Source organism: Lagopus muta, chromosome 11 (genome assembly GCF_023343835.1).
Source record: "Lagopus muta isolate bLagMut1 chromosome 11, bLagMut1 primary, whole genome shotgun sequence".
Taxonomy (NCBI): domain Eukaryota; kingdom Metazoa; phylum Chordata; class Aves; order Galliformes; family Phasianidae; genus Lagopus; species Lagopus muta.
Window position 1 is genome coordinate 2536809 of NC_064443.1, and position 16795 is coordinate 2553603.

General features: G+C 48.0%; 1 protein-coding gene across 2 annotated transcripts in view; it reads right to left on the reverse strand.

Moving 5' to 3' along the window:
• RBM6 (RNA binding motif protein 6) overlaps nucleotides 1-16795 on the reverse strand; it is a 53580-nt gene that overhangs the window by 9054 nt on the left and 27731 nt on the right. For both annotated transcript variants that reach the window (XM_048958057.1, XM_048958055.1), the window contains exons 7-13: nucleotides 5716-5790; nucleotides 4502-4562; nucleotides 3377-3445; nucleotides 2088-2339; nucleotides 1432-1592; nucleotides 940-1037; nucleotides 500-542 (exon numbers count right to left, since the gene is read on the reverse strand). In XM_048958057.1, the coding sequence (XP_048814014.1) occupies nucleotides 500-542; nucleotides 940-1037; nucleotides 1432-1592; nucleotides 2088-2339; nucleotides 3377-3445; nucleotides 4502-4562; nucleotides 5716-5790 (759 nt within the window). The remainder of the gene's footprint in view (nucleotides 1-499; nucleotides 543-939; nucleotides 1038-1431; nucleotides 1593-2087; nucleotides 2340-3376; nucleotides 3446-4501; nucleotides 4563-5715; nucleotides 5791-16795) is intronic.

A 16795-nucleotide genomic window follows, 5' to 3' on the forward strand; every position in this document is an offset into this window, starting at 1 on the left:
CTCCCACAGGCCCAAAGAACAGGAAAACATTAATTTAGCCACTCTACATAGAACACAGACCTGCAGACCTGACTTTTCATTTACAGAATGATGGACAGTGGTGCAAAGCACAGGAGTCCTCCATCTCCCCTCAGTCTTTAAACTGAGTACTCATGACAACACACATGAAAGCACCAGGCCCATTCAGCACGGCCCTGAAGCCCAGTCACACTCTGTCCAGGAACTGAGATGAGCCAGCAGTAATGTAATGTGCTGTGTGTGTCATACAGTGAGCCAGCCCCAAACTCCTTCCAGCAGCACCTGTGCTCTGACCTGCACTTCTGAATGCATGAGGATTCTGTGTGGTGGATGGGCAGCAGTATGGAGTACACCCAAGCATCACCACTGTACCTTCAGACATTGCTGAAGTTTCAGCAGCACAAAGGATAAAAGCCTAACAAAGTCAGGCCACTCTTGCTGCTCCCCCCCTTCCCTCCTAGGTGCAGCTGTGCAGACCTACCTGGCCATAGTAGGAGTTGTCTCCATGCTCCCCATAGTCGTTCCTATTGAGATAAACACGGCAGGTTAACGTCAATCTAGCTTCACATTAACCTCAGTGTACTCAAAACGATCAGCCGGAGCCATGGAAACAGAAAGACTACTTTCACTGGCCACACTGTGTCCACCCCAGGAGACAGAGAGGCTGTGCAGATCACTGGCTCCTTCACCATGGGACATGATGGCTGGACAACAGAAGGCCACTTAACACAATGGTTATTCCTACACACTCGATCCCTGAAACTTCTTCCAGCTCTGCTACTTTTGCTTTGTTGTTAAAATCTTGTTAAGTTGTAGGAACACCTGTGCTAATTCGTATGCCGATGTTTAAGCATCTGCTTTGACAGCTCTAGCCTTACAGCACAATGCAGAGGGCAACCCTACTGCCTCATCTGGCCATACCTTCTCCTCCCTGTAGCAAGATTCACTTCCAATGTACGTCCATCAATGCAGATAGGGGGATCCAGATTCTGCAATATCTTTAGCAACCTCAGTGCTTCCTGTCAAAGCAAAGGACAATTTCACATCCATGTGAACCCTCCCCCACAGCTCCCTCTTAATTAAGATTCCTGCCTTTTGCACACATAAATTCAAGATCCCTACAAACAAAATACCTGAGCAAGTTATGGTCAGGTTTAGGAAGGTCTGCAAACAGACATATTCAGAAAGCACCACAACTTGAGACAACAGCCTCTGGCTCCTAAGACCTGAGATAACAGATGTATCAGGTGTTCCCTGTAACTAGCCACACAAGCAGGAGAGCCACCAACACTCTCCAAGACAGATGCTCCACAAGTACAACAATTTGGTATATTCTTTTACTCCTGTGTTATTCCAACTTCTGCCTGCTATACACGCCAACAGGGAGAGATGTGAAAACAGGAAGCTACTCACAGCATGTGACTCCAGTTCAATGAAGCCATAGGTCTGCCCCATCCGGCCAGCCTTGTTCTTCATGATGCGCACGTTGGATGTGGAGATACGCACATATGGAGCCAGCAGCCCCACAATCACTTCTGGTGGGGTGAACCGAGTAATACGCTTCAGCATGATTGCTGAGAAGGACAAGGAGGGGTGGCCAGAGAAAAAAACAAAGAAAGAAAATTCAAATCTAGGTTTACTGTGACAGCAAAGGTAGAATTAAACTCTCCCAAAGCAACAGCAGGGCTTCTTGCAGTTGGGTCTGCAAGCCTTCCCATTTCTTCTCCCCAGCTTGCTCAGAATCCTCCCTCTAATTCCTCACCTTTCCCCCTCAGAAAACAGAGCAGAATGCAGTCTCCTCCTTGGAGGTGCTCAGTTTAAGTTATGGCCACAGAGACTTTTGCTGCTGTGCTAATTTAGTTGTACTATCCTGAAGACAGCTTGCCCTGAATTAACTTCTAAAAGGGCAACTTGCCAGCACTTTTGGAGCTGGACAGCCCCCCATTACTTGATGCCTTAGATTAGCACAACAGCCTCCAGAGGTCTTAGAGAAATGCTGCCCTTTCTGCAGATAGGAGTGCTGAGACAGCAGTCTGGATGAATTCCAAATTGGGCTCTTCGCCACTCACTTCTGCTTCCTCCACCTTCCTGTGGTGTGGCTTCCTCTCCTTCCCTCTGAGAAGGCAGCTCCTGGTGCCTTTCCACGTCCCTTCTCTTTTCCTGTGAGGGACGCCGTTCTCTCCCTTCATCTTTTTTCCTTGGCTCCTGTTCTTCAGGCTGGCACTCCTGCTGTGGAGCAGGATCTGAGGCCTGGAGAGGCTGCTTTGGAGATCCTGGTTGTACTGGCAACTCTTGCTCAGGTTTTTCAAGCTTTGTCTCTGCTATTAGAGAAGAGAAATGGTCTGGTTTCAAATACAGTGCTTCAGCACATACTTTTTCTTGTGCTGTTTTCTGCTCAGTACAAACACCCACCTCAGAAAAGGCTACCCTATTCTGCCCTTTGCACATCCCATACCTTTACTCTGTGCAGACCCAAGGCATAAGAATGGCAAGATTCATGTCCACCTCATCCTTCCACTGCTGTATCACATCAGGTTCCTCTGCTTGACCTCTGCAGTCAGAGGTGAGGCATTCTGGCCTCTTTTTAGGACCAGCTCTTGCCTGAGCACATGTAAATAAGGATGGTTTTGGGTATGGAATACTCATGTCTGGGAAAACCTACACAGCAATGATATTCCTTACCATGCCTGATCTACTCAGGAACACTCCATAGCCGAGTGATGTCAACTAGTGACTGCCACCCTGTCTATGCTAGAGGAAAACTGGGTGCACAAACATACGTCATAAATAAAATCACTGATTTTTATTAGGTCCCTACTTACCACAAATGATGCACCATGATGTGGAGACACCCTGCTGCTAGCCCAGCTGTGTGATACACACAGGGTAAATCCTATCAAGTTTCTGAGCTTGAAGGCCTCTGGAGCATCTAGCTTCACTTCAAGAGATCCCTGCCTGAGCTTCTGATGCTGCCAGAAAGGGAAGCCTAAGCTGTGGGGCTCTAAGGTCAGATGTCACCAGCCCTGTACCCGCTGCTGAAGGAGTGAGAGTACAAGCCCTGGCACAGCAAAGCTTCACTCTTTAACTTTCCCCAGAGCACATCCCTGCTCTCACTGTGTTTGGGCAGTGGGAAGCACGGTGGAACACAATCATTTGGCACATAAACACTGGGAAAGCTGCACACTGACTTGCTTGGCTGCCAGCACAGCTCACGCTGGTCAGTTCTGTATGAATATGTCTCCAGTTTGCAGAGGTTTGGCTACACTTCATGAGCAGGACCTCACATAGAACTTGCAAATGAAACCAAATCACACAGACATAAACACAATCCCAGAGATGGGGATAGCACTGCTCTTACTGAATTCTTGCTCAGATGATGCATCTTCTCCCTCAGGACCACCTCTGGACTCTGAGCCTGCTCTGTTCCCTGTAAAAGACACATATTAAAATCCATTTCAAAACCAGCAGCTGCAGAGCATGCCAGAACCCATGCAAAGCTGCAGTAACGAATGCTTATGTGTAGAACCTTACTTGATTTCACTAACAATTAACAGACAGCCACGGGGAGATGACCTTCACCTTGCAATCAACACAACAGGCCAGTGTGAAGCATGCCACACGACCTGTCATCACAGCATCTTAAAGGCTCATTTTGCTCCTTGTTTTTTATTACAATGCACAACTGTAGTGACCAAGGGGGCCAGCTATGTAAATTCTGCCTTCCTAACACCAACAGAGGAGCCACAGTGCAAGGAAAGCACAACATCCACAGAGACAGTGCTTCAGCAAGTAAGGAAGTCTGCATCAGCAGCTACTTTAATGCTCTCCTACCTCAGATGCGTAAGAAACAGGAAACATTAGAAGTCTGCTCAAAGATGCCAAGGCAAAGCTTACAGAGGGTGTGGAACACCTGCTCAGCTCTAAGAGATCAGCTCCTCCACGGAATGTGTTACGGCTCTCATGCCATCCCACCCAGAGGTGCTGGTGGGAAAGGAGGAGCTTCTGGAGGAGCTGAACTCCCTTCCACATGCTCCTTACTGCCAGCAAGGTGAGTTCAGCAGTTCACATCCTGTATTCACCCCAACCACCTCAAAAGAGTAACAGCAAAACCATGCAGCTGCATCTCCCAAGGAAGGGGAGCTGGGGAAAATTCATGTCACCCGCAGGCAGCAATACGAGCCCAGAGACCTGGAGGGCACACAGCCTGTCACTCTGGAAGGGCAATGCCAAAGCAATAGGAAGGAAGGGCCTCGTGTGGTAAGCCTCACAAGAAGAGAGAATCTAGCAGCAGCATACGGCATGCAGCACCTTTAGTGTGGGCAGGGAAGGGGCCTAAATGAAGCAAAATTAATAACCCTCCTACACATAGCACTCAGCCAGTTCCAACAAGAAGGATGCTACTGGGAAGCCAGAAGGCAAACTTACTTGTTGGGGCAGATGAAACTTCTAATTGACCAGACAGAGGAGGACCAGATATACTCACCGTCTCTTGGGAGTTTGCAATAGGAGCAGGAAGATCTGTAGCCCACATTACACACTTTGCACTGCAATGGAAGATGTAGAGCATGAGGAAGTCATGTTTTGCAGATGTGGTTACAGACTACTTCAGAAGGTCAGATTCTGCAGTGCTTTCAGAAAGTAAGTTACAGCCATAGGAAAGTTACAGAGAGAGCCTGAAAGTCAGGATGAGTGACGGCAGTGGGAGCTTTGGCTGGGATGGAAAGGGAATGTTCCAGCTGGGATTGCCTTGGGAACATGATTTTAGCACAGCTCTGTTCACACCACAGAGGAACCCCTGAAATGGGGCTCTGTCCCTCTAAAGTGACACTGGGCTGAAAAGCCTCACTATGCTGCTAGCCATCCTGTTGTTTGAAAGGAGATTAAGTTACCGGTTTTTTCTCAACTCAAGCAGAGACAAAGTCCTTCTCAGAGTTAAAAGACACTTGTAGATGTGATTTGCTACACAGGGATAGTCAGCAAACAGGTGTCTGCCAACAGAGAGGTAAAGCTGGTAGGGCCTGGATGGTAATCCCACCCAAAGCCTGCTGCAAGCTTGTGGATTGCAGCCCATGGGATCGGGGACAGCAACCCTCTTCTGCTCTAGCACTGAAGCACCTGTGCTGGGAGAAGCAAGGGAAGGGCAGGGGAACATAGCTGGCAGTCAAGCAGTTGTGCTGCCCCACAGACGGGTCAGTTGTGGCCTGAACTAACCCTACCTCCACTTGTATCTATTTCCACACTTCCCTGCTGGATTTACTGCACTCAAATGCAGTCACGGGTTCCTGAGTGGAGACAGAGGGGAGGTCTCCACTGCTCCATCCATGAAGGCTCTGATTACCTGGGGAGTGAAGACACTCACGAACCAGACTGAAAATCTGCTCTATTCCGGCTGGTGGAATCACTGCCTTGTTTTGAGCCAGCAGAAATATGCTATGCTCCCCACACGTTAAAAAAGAACCACTGCACAGGGACAAGGCTGCTCTGCACACAAAGCTGTGCTACCCGTACCAAAGGCAACAAGGCAGTACCACATAAGGCAGGGGAAAATACAGAAGTTTAGAAGAGAAGAGAACTTCAAGATACATATTACTCTTAAGGATTTTCAGCCACTGAGCAGGAGTTTAATGCTCTCTCAGCTGCCACTGCCATAAAAACCAGCAGGGGAAGCACAATGCAGCTCTCTGGTTGCATACTTACACGTTTGCAGCGCCAAAACTCTGGGCATAGGGTGTACTCAAGGGTCACTTCTTCACCACCAATCGAAAGAGTTCCCTGTTGAGACAAGGGGGTATATGACACATGCACCCAGCACACAGAGATTACTGAGGCAAAGAGAGGGGTTAAAGCTCTGCTTCCCAAAGGGTTCACGAGTGAAACAGGCTGAGAGGGGGAGGAAGCCTCTGGTTCAGTTAGCTGGAGCTCTGCCATGGAAGTGGGAGGAAAACTGCCTGTGGCCTGCTCTAGCGTGGGGCTACAAAGCTGCAGCCTGACACCAGAGGAACCAGGCACAAATACCTCCCAGAAAGAGCAGAAAGAGTGACCAGGGCACAAGGGGGGAAATGAGGCTGGGAAGGGGCAGCTGGCCAGCTTCCTCCACCCCTGCCACACCGGGCTGGCCTCGAGGCAGCTTCCTGAGGGGGAATAAGCAGAGGTGAGAGCAGGGAGGGTTCGTCTGACATGGACACAGCCTACGCTCAGGCACACGGGATGCAGGCCTGAGTGTCACCATCACACGGGATGCAATGGCCATCAGGTGACACAGAGCCAAGCCCTGGAGAGCAGCCACCCTTCAGGCCAGTGCAGACAGGTGCCGGGGAGCTGCACATGGCACCATGCCATTTTGGGAGTCACGAGTGAGCTGGAAGCTTGCTGGATGCTCTGACCCTGCAGCTTTGTCATGCTGAGAGAACACACAGCAACTATGAACGCGAGCAAACCAGGTCCCAGGGTTCTTGTTCAGAAGTCACAATACACCCATGCATACATTGCTGTGACAAACGTGACAGAGATGCTAGGGAATAAGTAAGGCAGGTGGGAAGCGTTCATGGGAGGGAATCACTTGGTTGACAGCACAACAGCAATCCTTTTCTCCTCCAAAAAGAGTGCAGAAAAGAAAGCTGGAAATGAAAGGCACTACTCAGGCAGCGTGCCACCACCTCCCCTTTTTGGCAGCCTGCTTTTACACATCAGGGCTGTTCTTTCCTACCAGGCCTACAGGCACTGAACATCGCAGGGCTTTCCTCTCTGCCACCCAGATTTTCAAGCTCTTCTCTCCAGCCTGGCTTTGCCCTGCCCTACAGAAAGCTGTGCTGTCCCCAGACCTCGCTGAGGCCAATGTGTGCATGCCGAGCACAGGGACTGCTCACAGCCCAGCAGAACACTGTACCTTCACAAAAGGCATGCAAGCAAACATGAGTGAGGAAGACAAACCGAAATCAAGGCTCTGCACATGGGGCTGCCAGCCCCTTTAACGTGGAGGTTCCCATCCCAGGCAGGCACCCATCACATCACACACTGGCCAAGGGCCTTGCCGGGAGAGCAGGCCAGATGCACCAGCCTTGGGGTGGGGAGAGAAGGCAGGGTGCACATCCTCACCAGCACAGCCTCAACTGAGCCCTGAGTCGGGGCCTCTGGAACAGCCCTGCTGTGAGCTCGGCCCAGGGGCAGAGAGTGCTTCCCCTGGCAGGGCAGTACACACAGCTTCACCCTTCCACCAGCTACTGAAAATAAAAGTTGCCCAGAAAGCCTTCAGATTGTTTTTCTTTTTATGGAAGACAGTTTTCAAGTGCATGTGGTGCTGTTCTCTGCTGCAAATTCATTTCTTGGAGGCTGCAGAAAAGTGTCACTTGCGTAATTAGTCACTAATTTCCTTAACACCCTGCTGACTGCCTGCTCACTTTGTCGAGCTTGCTCTTGCTGGATTCTGATAGAACCATTTTCAAGGCTGCAGTCATTTAACAGACAGAAATGGATGCTTTGCTCAGGACACAGAGGATTCGGCAGCTCAGTGACTTTAAATTCCTCAGTCCCCCATTTCATTCACAGACCCTGTCTCAAATATTTCCCAAATCTTTACTTATTCTAATCCCTGCCACTCCTTATTGTATCCTAGTGACATTTTCTTACTTTTCTCTGCAAGATACTTTGGATAGAAACAATTTTCAGTTCAGCAGATCTTTGTGAAACCATGAGAATTCTCAAGAGTATTACAGAGAAGAATGCAAGAGGGCAAAAAGAAAGGCCAAGCAAAGCTACGTTACATCACAGCAGCACCCAGGCAGTAACCATCTCTTCCATCTACATGCTTTACCAGGGACCCCTCTCCTCGACTCATTAAGCCTGGCAGTTCTCCTTGTGTATTCCCAACACTTCCGAGCAGCCTGGCCTCTTCTTTCTGTATCATCATGCTATAGAAATGTCTCTTTGGTTCTCCCAGAGCAGAACCTCCCCCTCAAACCCAACTGTAACGCAGCATTGACCCACCAAAGGGATGTTTCAGAGGTAGAATGGCCCCATGCTACCATGGAAGTGAAATGCTGAGGTTTGTGAGGGCACCAGCCAGCTTTTGCTTTTGTCTCCTCATTTCTACATTCAAAACAGAGCAGCAGGACCTTAATGCTGGGATCCATACCTTTCAAATGCAATTATATATATATATTTCTGCTTATGGGTCTGTTGGAGATGCAGTACTGGATTACAAGTGATACAAAAGAATGTAAACTGTTGCAGCTAAAGCTATCAAAAAATCTGCACCACTTGGGATAACAGCCGATGGCTCAGCAGCAAACACCATGGCAGCAGGCTCCAACCACCTGAGCAATGTCATCACAGTGCCCTGGGGAGAGATGCCATGGAACCACACAGCCTGTTTGCAAGAAGTGCACACAGCAAGCAGCAGTGTCCCAGAGCCCTTCAGTGAGTGGGGACATTGATCCATGCAATTCCCAAACCCACAAGAACAGGTTACTTAAAAGAGGGCAAGAAAAGGGAAAACCCCTTAGCCATCATATTTAGACTGGATGATCTTTCAGGTCTTTTCCAACCTTGGTGATTCTATGATGGCACCCTTCCAAAATCACTTTGGAGAGCACGTGTCAGCTGGCCACGAGGCTTCAGCAACAAAACACCAACATTACCAGAGCAGCATTCATGCTCCTTGTCACTGAAGGCATTTAAACCAGCAGAATTTAAAAGATATCGATGTGATTTAAATGGTAAAGATAACCCTGACTGTCAGGCCAAAGCCAGACTGCACCGCTAGCACGTGGAAAGCCTGCTCACGAGGCTGCTGTAAACCACCTCTCGTTAAATCTCCTTGCAATAACGTTGCCTGAGCCATCTTCCATCCTGCTCTGTGCAGAGCACAGCTGGCTCACACAGGCAGGGGAGGCTGTGTGCTGCCAGGCCATGCAGGGCCAGGAGCAAAGAGCAGGTTGGGTCAGGAGGGCAGGAATGGCTGCTCGGCTCCCAGCCAGCACTCCCAGTCAGCTCCTGTTATGCTCACATCTGTTGTCAGACTTCTAATGGTGATGTCTGAGAGTTGAGGATGGGAGAACTTGCTGGAAAAGTGTTGCTGTACTGGGATTACAGAAGAAAACAAATTATCAATTGAACATCTAGCTAACTGTTTTGAAGAAAATGCAGAGCCTCTAAGAGTGATCTAGAAAGTCTGAAACACTTCTGGAGCACAGCACAGTTCCTCAAGTCAGTCCATCTTCTGCTTTTGCTGAATTCATGAATCTATGATCCTACAATTCCATGAATTTGGCCAAAATCTCACTTCAGAGCCTCTTACCAAGGAGCTGACAGCTCTCCAAGCATCACACCCCACAGGTCGCACTTCAGCAGCTGCCAAGAGCTGCCAAACAGCATGGAGACATGGCTGCAGCATGCAGTGCTGCTGTGTAGGATGGCAGTGTGCCCGGGCTCTCCCAGGGAACAGTACCTACGTGTTACCATCCCTTATCACAAAAAAGGGCACCTGGGATCAGAGCCAAGACTCACCTGTGAGTCTCTACATCCATAAGGATTAGCAAGGCAAAATCTTCTCCCTGGCTGGACGGAATGCAGCTCATGGGAGCACAGAATGCACTGCCTCACATCCATCAGAGATGCCTGCATCCCAAGCACACCATACACAGGTCTTGTCCAGCAGCTGGTTCACACACAACACTGAGCACTGCTGCACCTGATCACTCCCTTATACTGTTCATCTGCTTTGATTAAATGGAAAACATCCATACCATATCCATACTGAAAGCTTCTGGTGTCCACCTTGCTAAGTAGTAACCAAGTCGTAATGTCGACATGGTTCCACATGTTCAAAGTGAACTGAAATATCACTTGCAAACAGATGTAAAATTGCATATGATTACAACACAAGAATGCTTACACGAAGCACAGCAAAGCAGTCAAATTAAAACATCAAGACTAACATCACTTACGTGTTGTTAATTCAGCCCTCTTATGCACATTTACTATAATTAGGATGGTTATCCAAAAATCATTACACAATAATCATTTAAACATGACTTTAACTGATTAGTGACTAGACTTTATTGCCTTGGTGAGTCTTGGGTTGTAGCCAAGGAGGCAGAGGAGAAGGATGCAGGGGGAGCCCACAGCCCCAGCAGCACTGCTGGCACAGCGAGGGCTCACCATGCAGCACAGCATGCAGAGACAAGGGGCTGGCAGCAGCTGTGTGCAACTGCAAATCAGACTTTGAGTTTGGTTTACAAAGCACTCCAATCACACCACAATCTATATGACAATCTCATCCTGTGTTCCTGGCCTGGCTCATGCCTCTGCAGAGAGGATAGATGGGGGCTGGCAGGAAGAGCAATAATGCTCTCTTCCTCAAGGTATTCATCTTCACATGCAACAGAGAGGGTCAAACACCTCCAGTCCCTCTGACCCTTGTGGAACTCACAAGGCAGCACCTTCTGGGGATGGAGCAATGGTCAAGCAGCAAGACACTGGGGGGGGTAAGAGTCTAGCTGGATAGATTTCAAAACAAGACCATCTCAACCAAAGGAGCTGGATTCTCATCCTAGTTTTCCCATATGCTGAAGCTTTCATCTCCGAGTTCCTTGGCAGCTGCTGCACAGGGGACTCCATCTACAGAGCAACAGGAAGTGCATCTGCTCACCTCTGACAAAAAGCAGATGAGAAAAGCTGTGAACCCACAAAGCACAATCCATCTGTAATTAAGAAATTAATCAGAAAACTTAGCATGACATGGAGAGATGAGAAAGCGAGCAGTCCAGCCTGCTATGGGTACTGCAGTGATCTGGCATTCCCTACAGCAACAGTAACACCAAGAAAACTTCCAGTGGAGTGGTACATTTGACAAAGGCTCTCAACCCCATTCTGGAGCTCCCTGAGCACCTGCAAAGCAGGCATCTTCTCATTGGCCTCGTCTCCCAGTGTGCTGCTGCAGAGCAGCTGATAGCTATGGGCTGCTGCTTCCAGATGCACAGGGGAAGGGGTGGGCTGACCTGGGGCACGGTTATGTGGCTGAGTGGATCCAGCCAACCCTCCTGCGTATTACTGCACATCTCTATTAAGACCAACACTGACATAAATCCTGCAGAAGCATTGTGCTAGAGGTGACCTGGGAAGAAGGTAAATTTGGCTCCTGGGTATCAGAGGTGTTGGGGAGCTGAAGAGCATGCAGAATGACTTCGGAGCGTTGGTTTCAGCAGCAACCTGGCAACAGTCAGCAAGGTGCTCAGAGCTCACTGCCTTCAATGTCAAAGGAGGCCTGAGACAGATGGCCAAAGATGTCCTCAGCAATCCGGCGTTAAGAGAACACAAGACACACGGGCATGGTAAATGAAGCTGGCACTAACCCAGGACAGAGGCATTAGGAGGATAACCTAAAGAGTCCTAAAGATACAGCAGCTAGATGTAACAGATTAAGATGCTATATAAGGCTCATCTTATCCCAGACAGCCCTCTGTGCCCCCTTCCCAAACTCCTTTCCCACAAAATCCATTGCCCACCTGCACTGGGACCATCCGTTAGGACTTACAGATGCTCTCATACAGCCCTCCCCAGCCCATTCTTCCTGCCCCGTTATCCAGGCAACGTGTCCTTCAGCACAATCTGCCAGTCTGCATTCTTATTTCCACAGACACCTCACCTACCCTGCTGAGACACCTCTGGTTTTCTTCTTATGATTTCTAATTCTGGATAACAACTGTGCTCTCTTTAAATAAGTCTCAGTATCTTTCTACAGCTCGTCCCCCCCCCACTGTCATCCCTTCTGCAAACACACACAGCAACTGCCTCTCAAACTGTGCCAGCTCTCTACACTTCAGCGCCTGGATTTTTGAACTCCAGTTCCCTTCCAAGTTGGTACTCTCCAAGTGCTTATCTTTTAAATACAGCATTTGCTCCACTTGTTAGCACACTCAGTCCCGCTCCAAGAATGTCACCAAAACAGCACAGACAGGCTGCAAATTAGGGCTTCAGGAAGGATGACAGCTTTGTGTTGCAACTTGAGAAAACAAGCAATATGCCTAGGACTCTACATGTTCTGGGTCCAGATTTGGATGGTAGGCAATAGGAGTAGCTTCTGCATCTTGTCCCTTGATGAAATCTCAACTCATCTGAAAGGTTATCTTTGATCCGACGAGGCAGAGTGGATCTTTCGCCTTCCACTGAAAGCCCTAACTTCTCCTTTGCCAGCTAATTCTAATCTCCAGCTTCCCTCCCCCCAAACAACTTCCCTCAAGAGGGCACCTTTGCAGAACAGCATTGCAGGGTCGCTGAACAAATGGGAACATTTTAAAAAGAAAGCTTTTTCTATGTAGTCAGAAGAGGACAGTGATGGCCAGGAGGAATCTGGAGATAACGCCTTAAAGTGGGCCAAATTCCACATAGTGCTGTTACTGGTGGGGTTCCCATCCCACAGCTAACAGAATCGTGGACGGTTAAGGGTTTATACTATGGGGTAAGCTGAGAAGGGCACAGATATCAAACATTTCTTCCAGCACCCACAAGAGCACGAATCAGGTTGTATCCTACATCTGAAAAGCAAACACAAGCTATCAACATTTAAAGAGTATTTAAACATATAGTGTATTGAGTGCAGTTATTCATAGACGGCTCTGGGGAAGTGTGCACATGCCTCTGCTTCATCTACACTGCTTTTCTCACTCACTGTGGTCTGCTGCCTGGACCATGTTTGTTCAGCAGCTGCTTCAAACACTCCCTTGGCTCTCAACACAGAGATTTTGTCCCTCTCTCCAAAATGCTGCCCTGGTGCCTGGGCACATTCCTCAGTACTTTGTTAAACAGCCAGCTTCTTTCTCAAAGGTCATCTCAGCCCTTAATGCTGTTAAACAATACAAACATTAAACACATTAGCACAATGCAATTGTATGCACTAATCACCCCAGGACCTTCCAGCACATTTCCCACAGGGGCACCTTACAATTAGCAGCAGTCATTAGGAAACTGGGAGAACAATGAGGAAATGCTCAGCTCCTTACTTACATATTGGACGCACAGTATCAAAACACTGCCAATCAATCCCAGTGCAGAATCGTGCTGGGAAAATGTCAGCCTGGAAAGCTCTGCCTGAAAAGAGTAAATGTACTCCTAGGTAACTCAGAGCATTTTGTTATGTATTTCAAGATCCCACAGGCAGACTGGAGCACATAGCTGTGAGAATGCACCCTGAATCCAACACACTTGACTCACGTGGTGAAAGGAGTTCAGGATGTTCTGCACGGTAACAAACATTTGCAAAGAACACAACGACTGTGTAAGAGCAGCTGAAAGTCCCCTCCATACCTCAAAGCTCATTTCTCAATTAATTAAGCACCCACTGAATTAAGTACTCAGAGCCATTGCTGGCAATGCTGACTTTGCAGCCAGTGCTCAGGCAAGCTCCTTGGAGAACATCTGCTACAAGGAAAAGACACACAGTCCAGGGAAGAGGGAGCAGCTATGTGGATTAAAAGAAGGTTTTGTCCCTGGAGACCTCATTTCTCAATATTCACAAACTCTCATTTAGTGACAAAAGTACTGACTCCAAAAAGGCCAGAGAAAGAACCAGGTGAGCTGCCAGGTGAAATGCAGGAGCAGAGCAACACTTACCCATGCCTTCAAATGCTGCTTCCCATCACTTCAGTGTGACCAAAAGCCAAACCCAGGCCCTTAGCTGTCACACCTGGACAGAGCCACCTGGCACATCTTCAGGCTGGCAGCTGGACAGATTTCTACATGTGAACAAGTGCAGCCTCTCAGCAGCGCTTTTAGGAGTTGATTTGGAAAACTGCTGCTTTAACATCTTGGGTCAGAATTCACAAAAGAAGCAAGGCCCAGAGTGAGAATTGAGCCATGTGAGCTCTTTGGGGGGAAATGAGTTTCTCCTGTCAGCTTGGCATAGATGCAACATACACCTGTGAGTAGCACAGCTGCACTAAGCTCCAGCAGTACCAAGCTGCAAGAGGTTCAGCCAAGCAACATCAGGAGTACAGCCACAGCCCTGCTTCCAGGCACGTTCCCTCAAGTGCTGAAGGAAGGGCTTGGTGCATTTTCAGGGTACAGGAGGCAGAAGGTGACAACATCTACGAGGAGATCCAGGCTCTGAGGACAACCATAGCTCTACAGGAGAGGACTCCAGCTTTCAGCTGCTTCTCTCAAGAATCAATTTATCCATCAATATGCCTATCACTAAGAGCTGCCTAGTCAATATTTTGGAATTTGCTACTTACATTTAATGACTGGCCCAACAGACACGGGAAGGAAGAAGACTAGACAAGTCATGGGCAGAGAAGCAGGCAGTGGGACAGAATATCAAGCCCATATGAACAGCACACTGTCAGGGCAGGGGAAAACCCAACACCCAAGCTCTCCTCTCCTGTGACATAACAAGTTGGGAAGAGTCAAACAGACCTTCAAAAACTTATGGTTATAAACATGAAAATACCTTACTCACACAATTAAGACAGCAAGACAGCTACCTAGTGAGAACTCTCAACCTGATTTGATGTGTAAGAAGGCACATCTTAGGATTCTGAAGACTTAAAATTACTTTCTCTGGTAACTCTTCTGAGATTCTCGATGGAAAATACAGCAAATGTTTGCTTGAGCTTTTACTGCCATCCTGGCTCTAATCTGGTACAAGAAACTCATCTGAACATTGCTGATTTTCTTTTGAGACATGCTGTACGTCACAAAACTCAAGATTTCCCCTGCTGTCTACAAGAACAGCAGAGAATCACTTTCCTCTAGAAAAGAAGATAGTCTCAGAAATCTGAATACTTGAATCTCATGTATTCAGCTTTATAGCCCTGACCCTCATTAAAAATGTACTTATCATATGACATATTTGATTTGAGACCACTTTCCTTTTGGGGAATGTGGCTCCAGGAGGCTGCTTGCTCATCCTATGGAAGACTGACTCAGCGAGAGTTTGGGTGGGATGGAGCAGCGGAGATGCAGGAGGACACTGGGATGTAGCAGCTGCTAGTTGTCAACGCACACACACTGTGCAACAGCGCAGCAGAACAAACCTCAAGGCAGAACTCCACAGCAGACACTTCACTGCAGCCTGTCAAACCTCCATGTCTTTTGTCGCTGCGGAAGGCAGGAGGAATCTTCCACCTCCCTCCTGTGTCTTCTTGTACAAACCAGCTTCAGGATTTTTCCCCCACTGCCTTGCTATGAGGGTCCTATGAGCCAAATGTACAGTAAGCTGGTCACATAGGAGTGCTGAGGACCTCTCAGCTGCTGTTCATACATGGTGAGTGCAACAGGTCATTAGATGTGATGTCAGAAGGAATTTTCCCTCTCTCACGTGAGAGGAGCACGGGAAGTGTGTGCCTTTCCTCTGAAGCGCAGAGGGACAGCAATGCTCCACATTTCTTTCTGCAGCATACAGAGCTTTTTGTAGGTATTAAAGCTCTAATAAGAGTGCTGAAGCTGCCCTGTGGTTTGAGGGAGAATGGGGTGGATAATACTGATTCCTTCTGTGTCAAATACCTGCTTCCTTGCTGCCAGTGATTGATGCATAACACACACAACAGTCCGCTCACATGTCAATCTCACTTCCCACTGCAATCACAATCCATTTCTAGTCAAGAACATTAACATCCCAGTAATAAGTCAAATGGAAACAGAAATTCACAAATAGAAGTTGCTGTGATCACAGCCATAGCTGTGATCTTGCATTGCTTAACTTGCAGCACTTGAATTCAACCTGTCACATGCATGATCTTCATAACCTCACCGGAACATAGCAAAAGACAAGGACCCTTTTTGGACATACCCCATCAAGGTACCCAGACCTCCAACATAAACTGAGCTGGAAAGGAAACAGACCAAAATCCACATCTGATCTACATTCTGCTCAGACTGCTGGTCATAACCAGTTATACCGAAAAGCAGAGTTTCTGCAGAAAAGCAGCCTGTCGTTCTCTTAAGCAAAAGCAATTGTGCTTCTGCCTTCCCTGACACCAGGTGTATGCACTTTGACTTTTTTCCAGCCTCAAGATTCGAGCTTTTACCGTCCAGTTCCAGCATTATGAGAACAGCTCGCACAGCAAGGGATGGAAAAGCAACCACCAGCAGACAGCACAGAGCACGAACAAACAGTCCTGGTGCCGAAGCTAACAAACATGACTCATCAAGTGAAAACTGTAACAACATTTTGGTGTGCTCCCACTTCTCAGAATAGGCCAGATGGAGTTTTAGCACTGGAATCTGGTGCAAAAGCTGGTAAAGCACTCCCTTGACATTGCTGAGAGTGGGCTGAGGACTGCCATCTCTTTTGCTGTGACAAGTCCTGTGCAAACCACTATGCTAATGCTGTGATAGCAATTGATCTTGCTATGGAAATGGAAGTCATAGTATGCTCACTTAGGTGCCTTTATTCACGTAAGCTGGACTCATACAGACACTGCTTCTGTTTCCTTTAAGTAATTTCAGTCGTATCATCCACTTTCAAGAGTACAGAGGCAATTTCTGAGAGTGCATCCGCAGTTTTGTTAGTCAGCAGCTTGCTTAAAGGACGACTTCAAAAGCATCAAAGCACATTAGTGGCATAAGTCCCACTAACTTTCAAACAGGAGCTGGATCAAAGCATTTCACATCTCCATCCCAAACCACCATCTGACCACACAAACAACCTATCAATTGAAGCAATGCACTAGCTGCACTACAGCTGATTTACCACAACCCTCTGAAGCATCACGATGCTGCAGTGATAAACATGTGCTTATACAGGAATATATTTGGAATTTCTGCAGACTTTCACAGAATA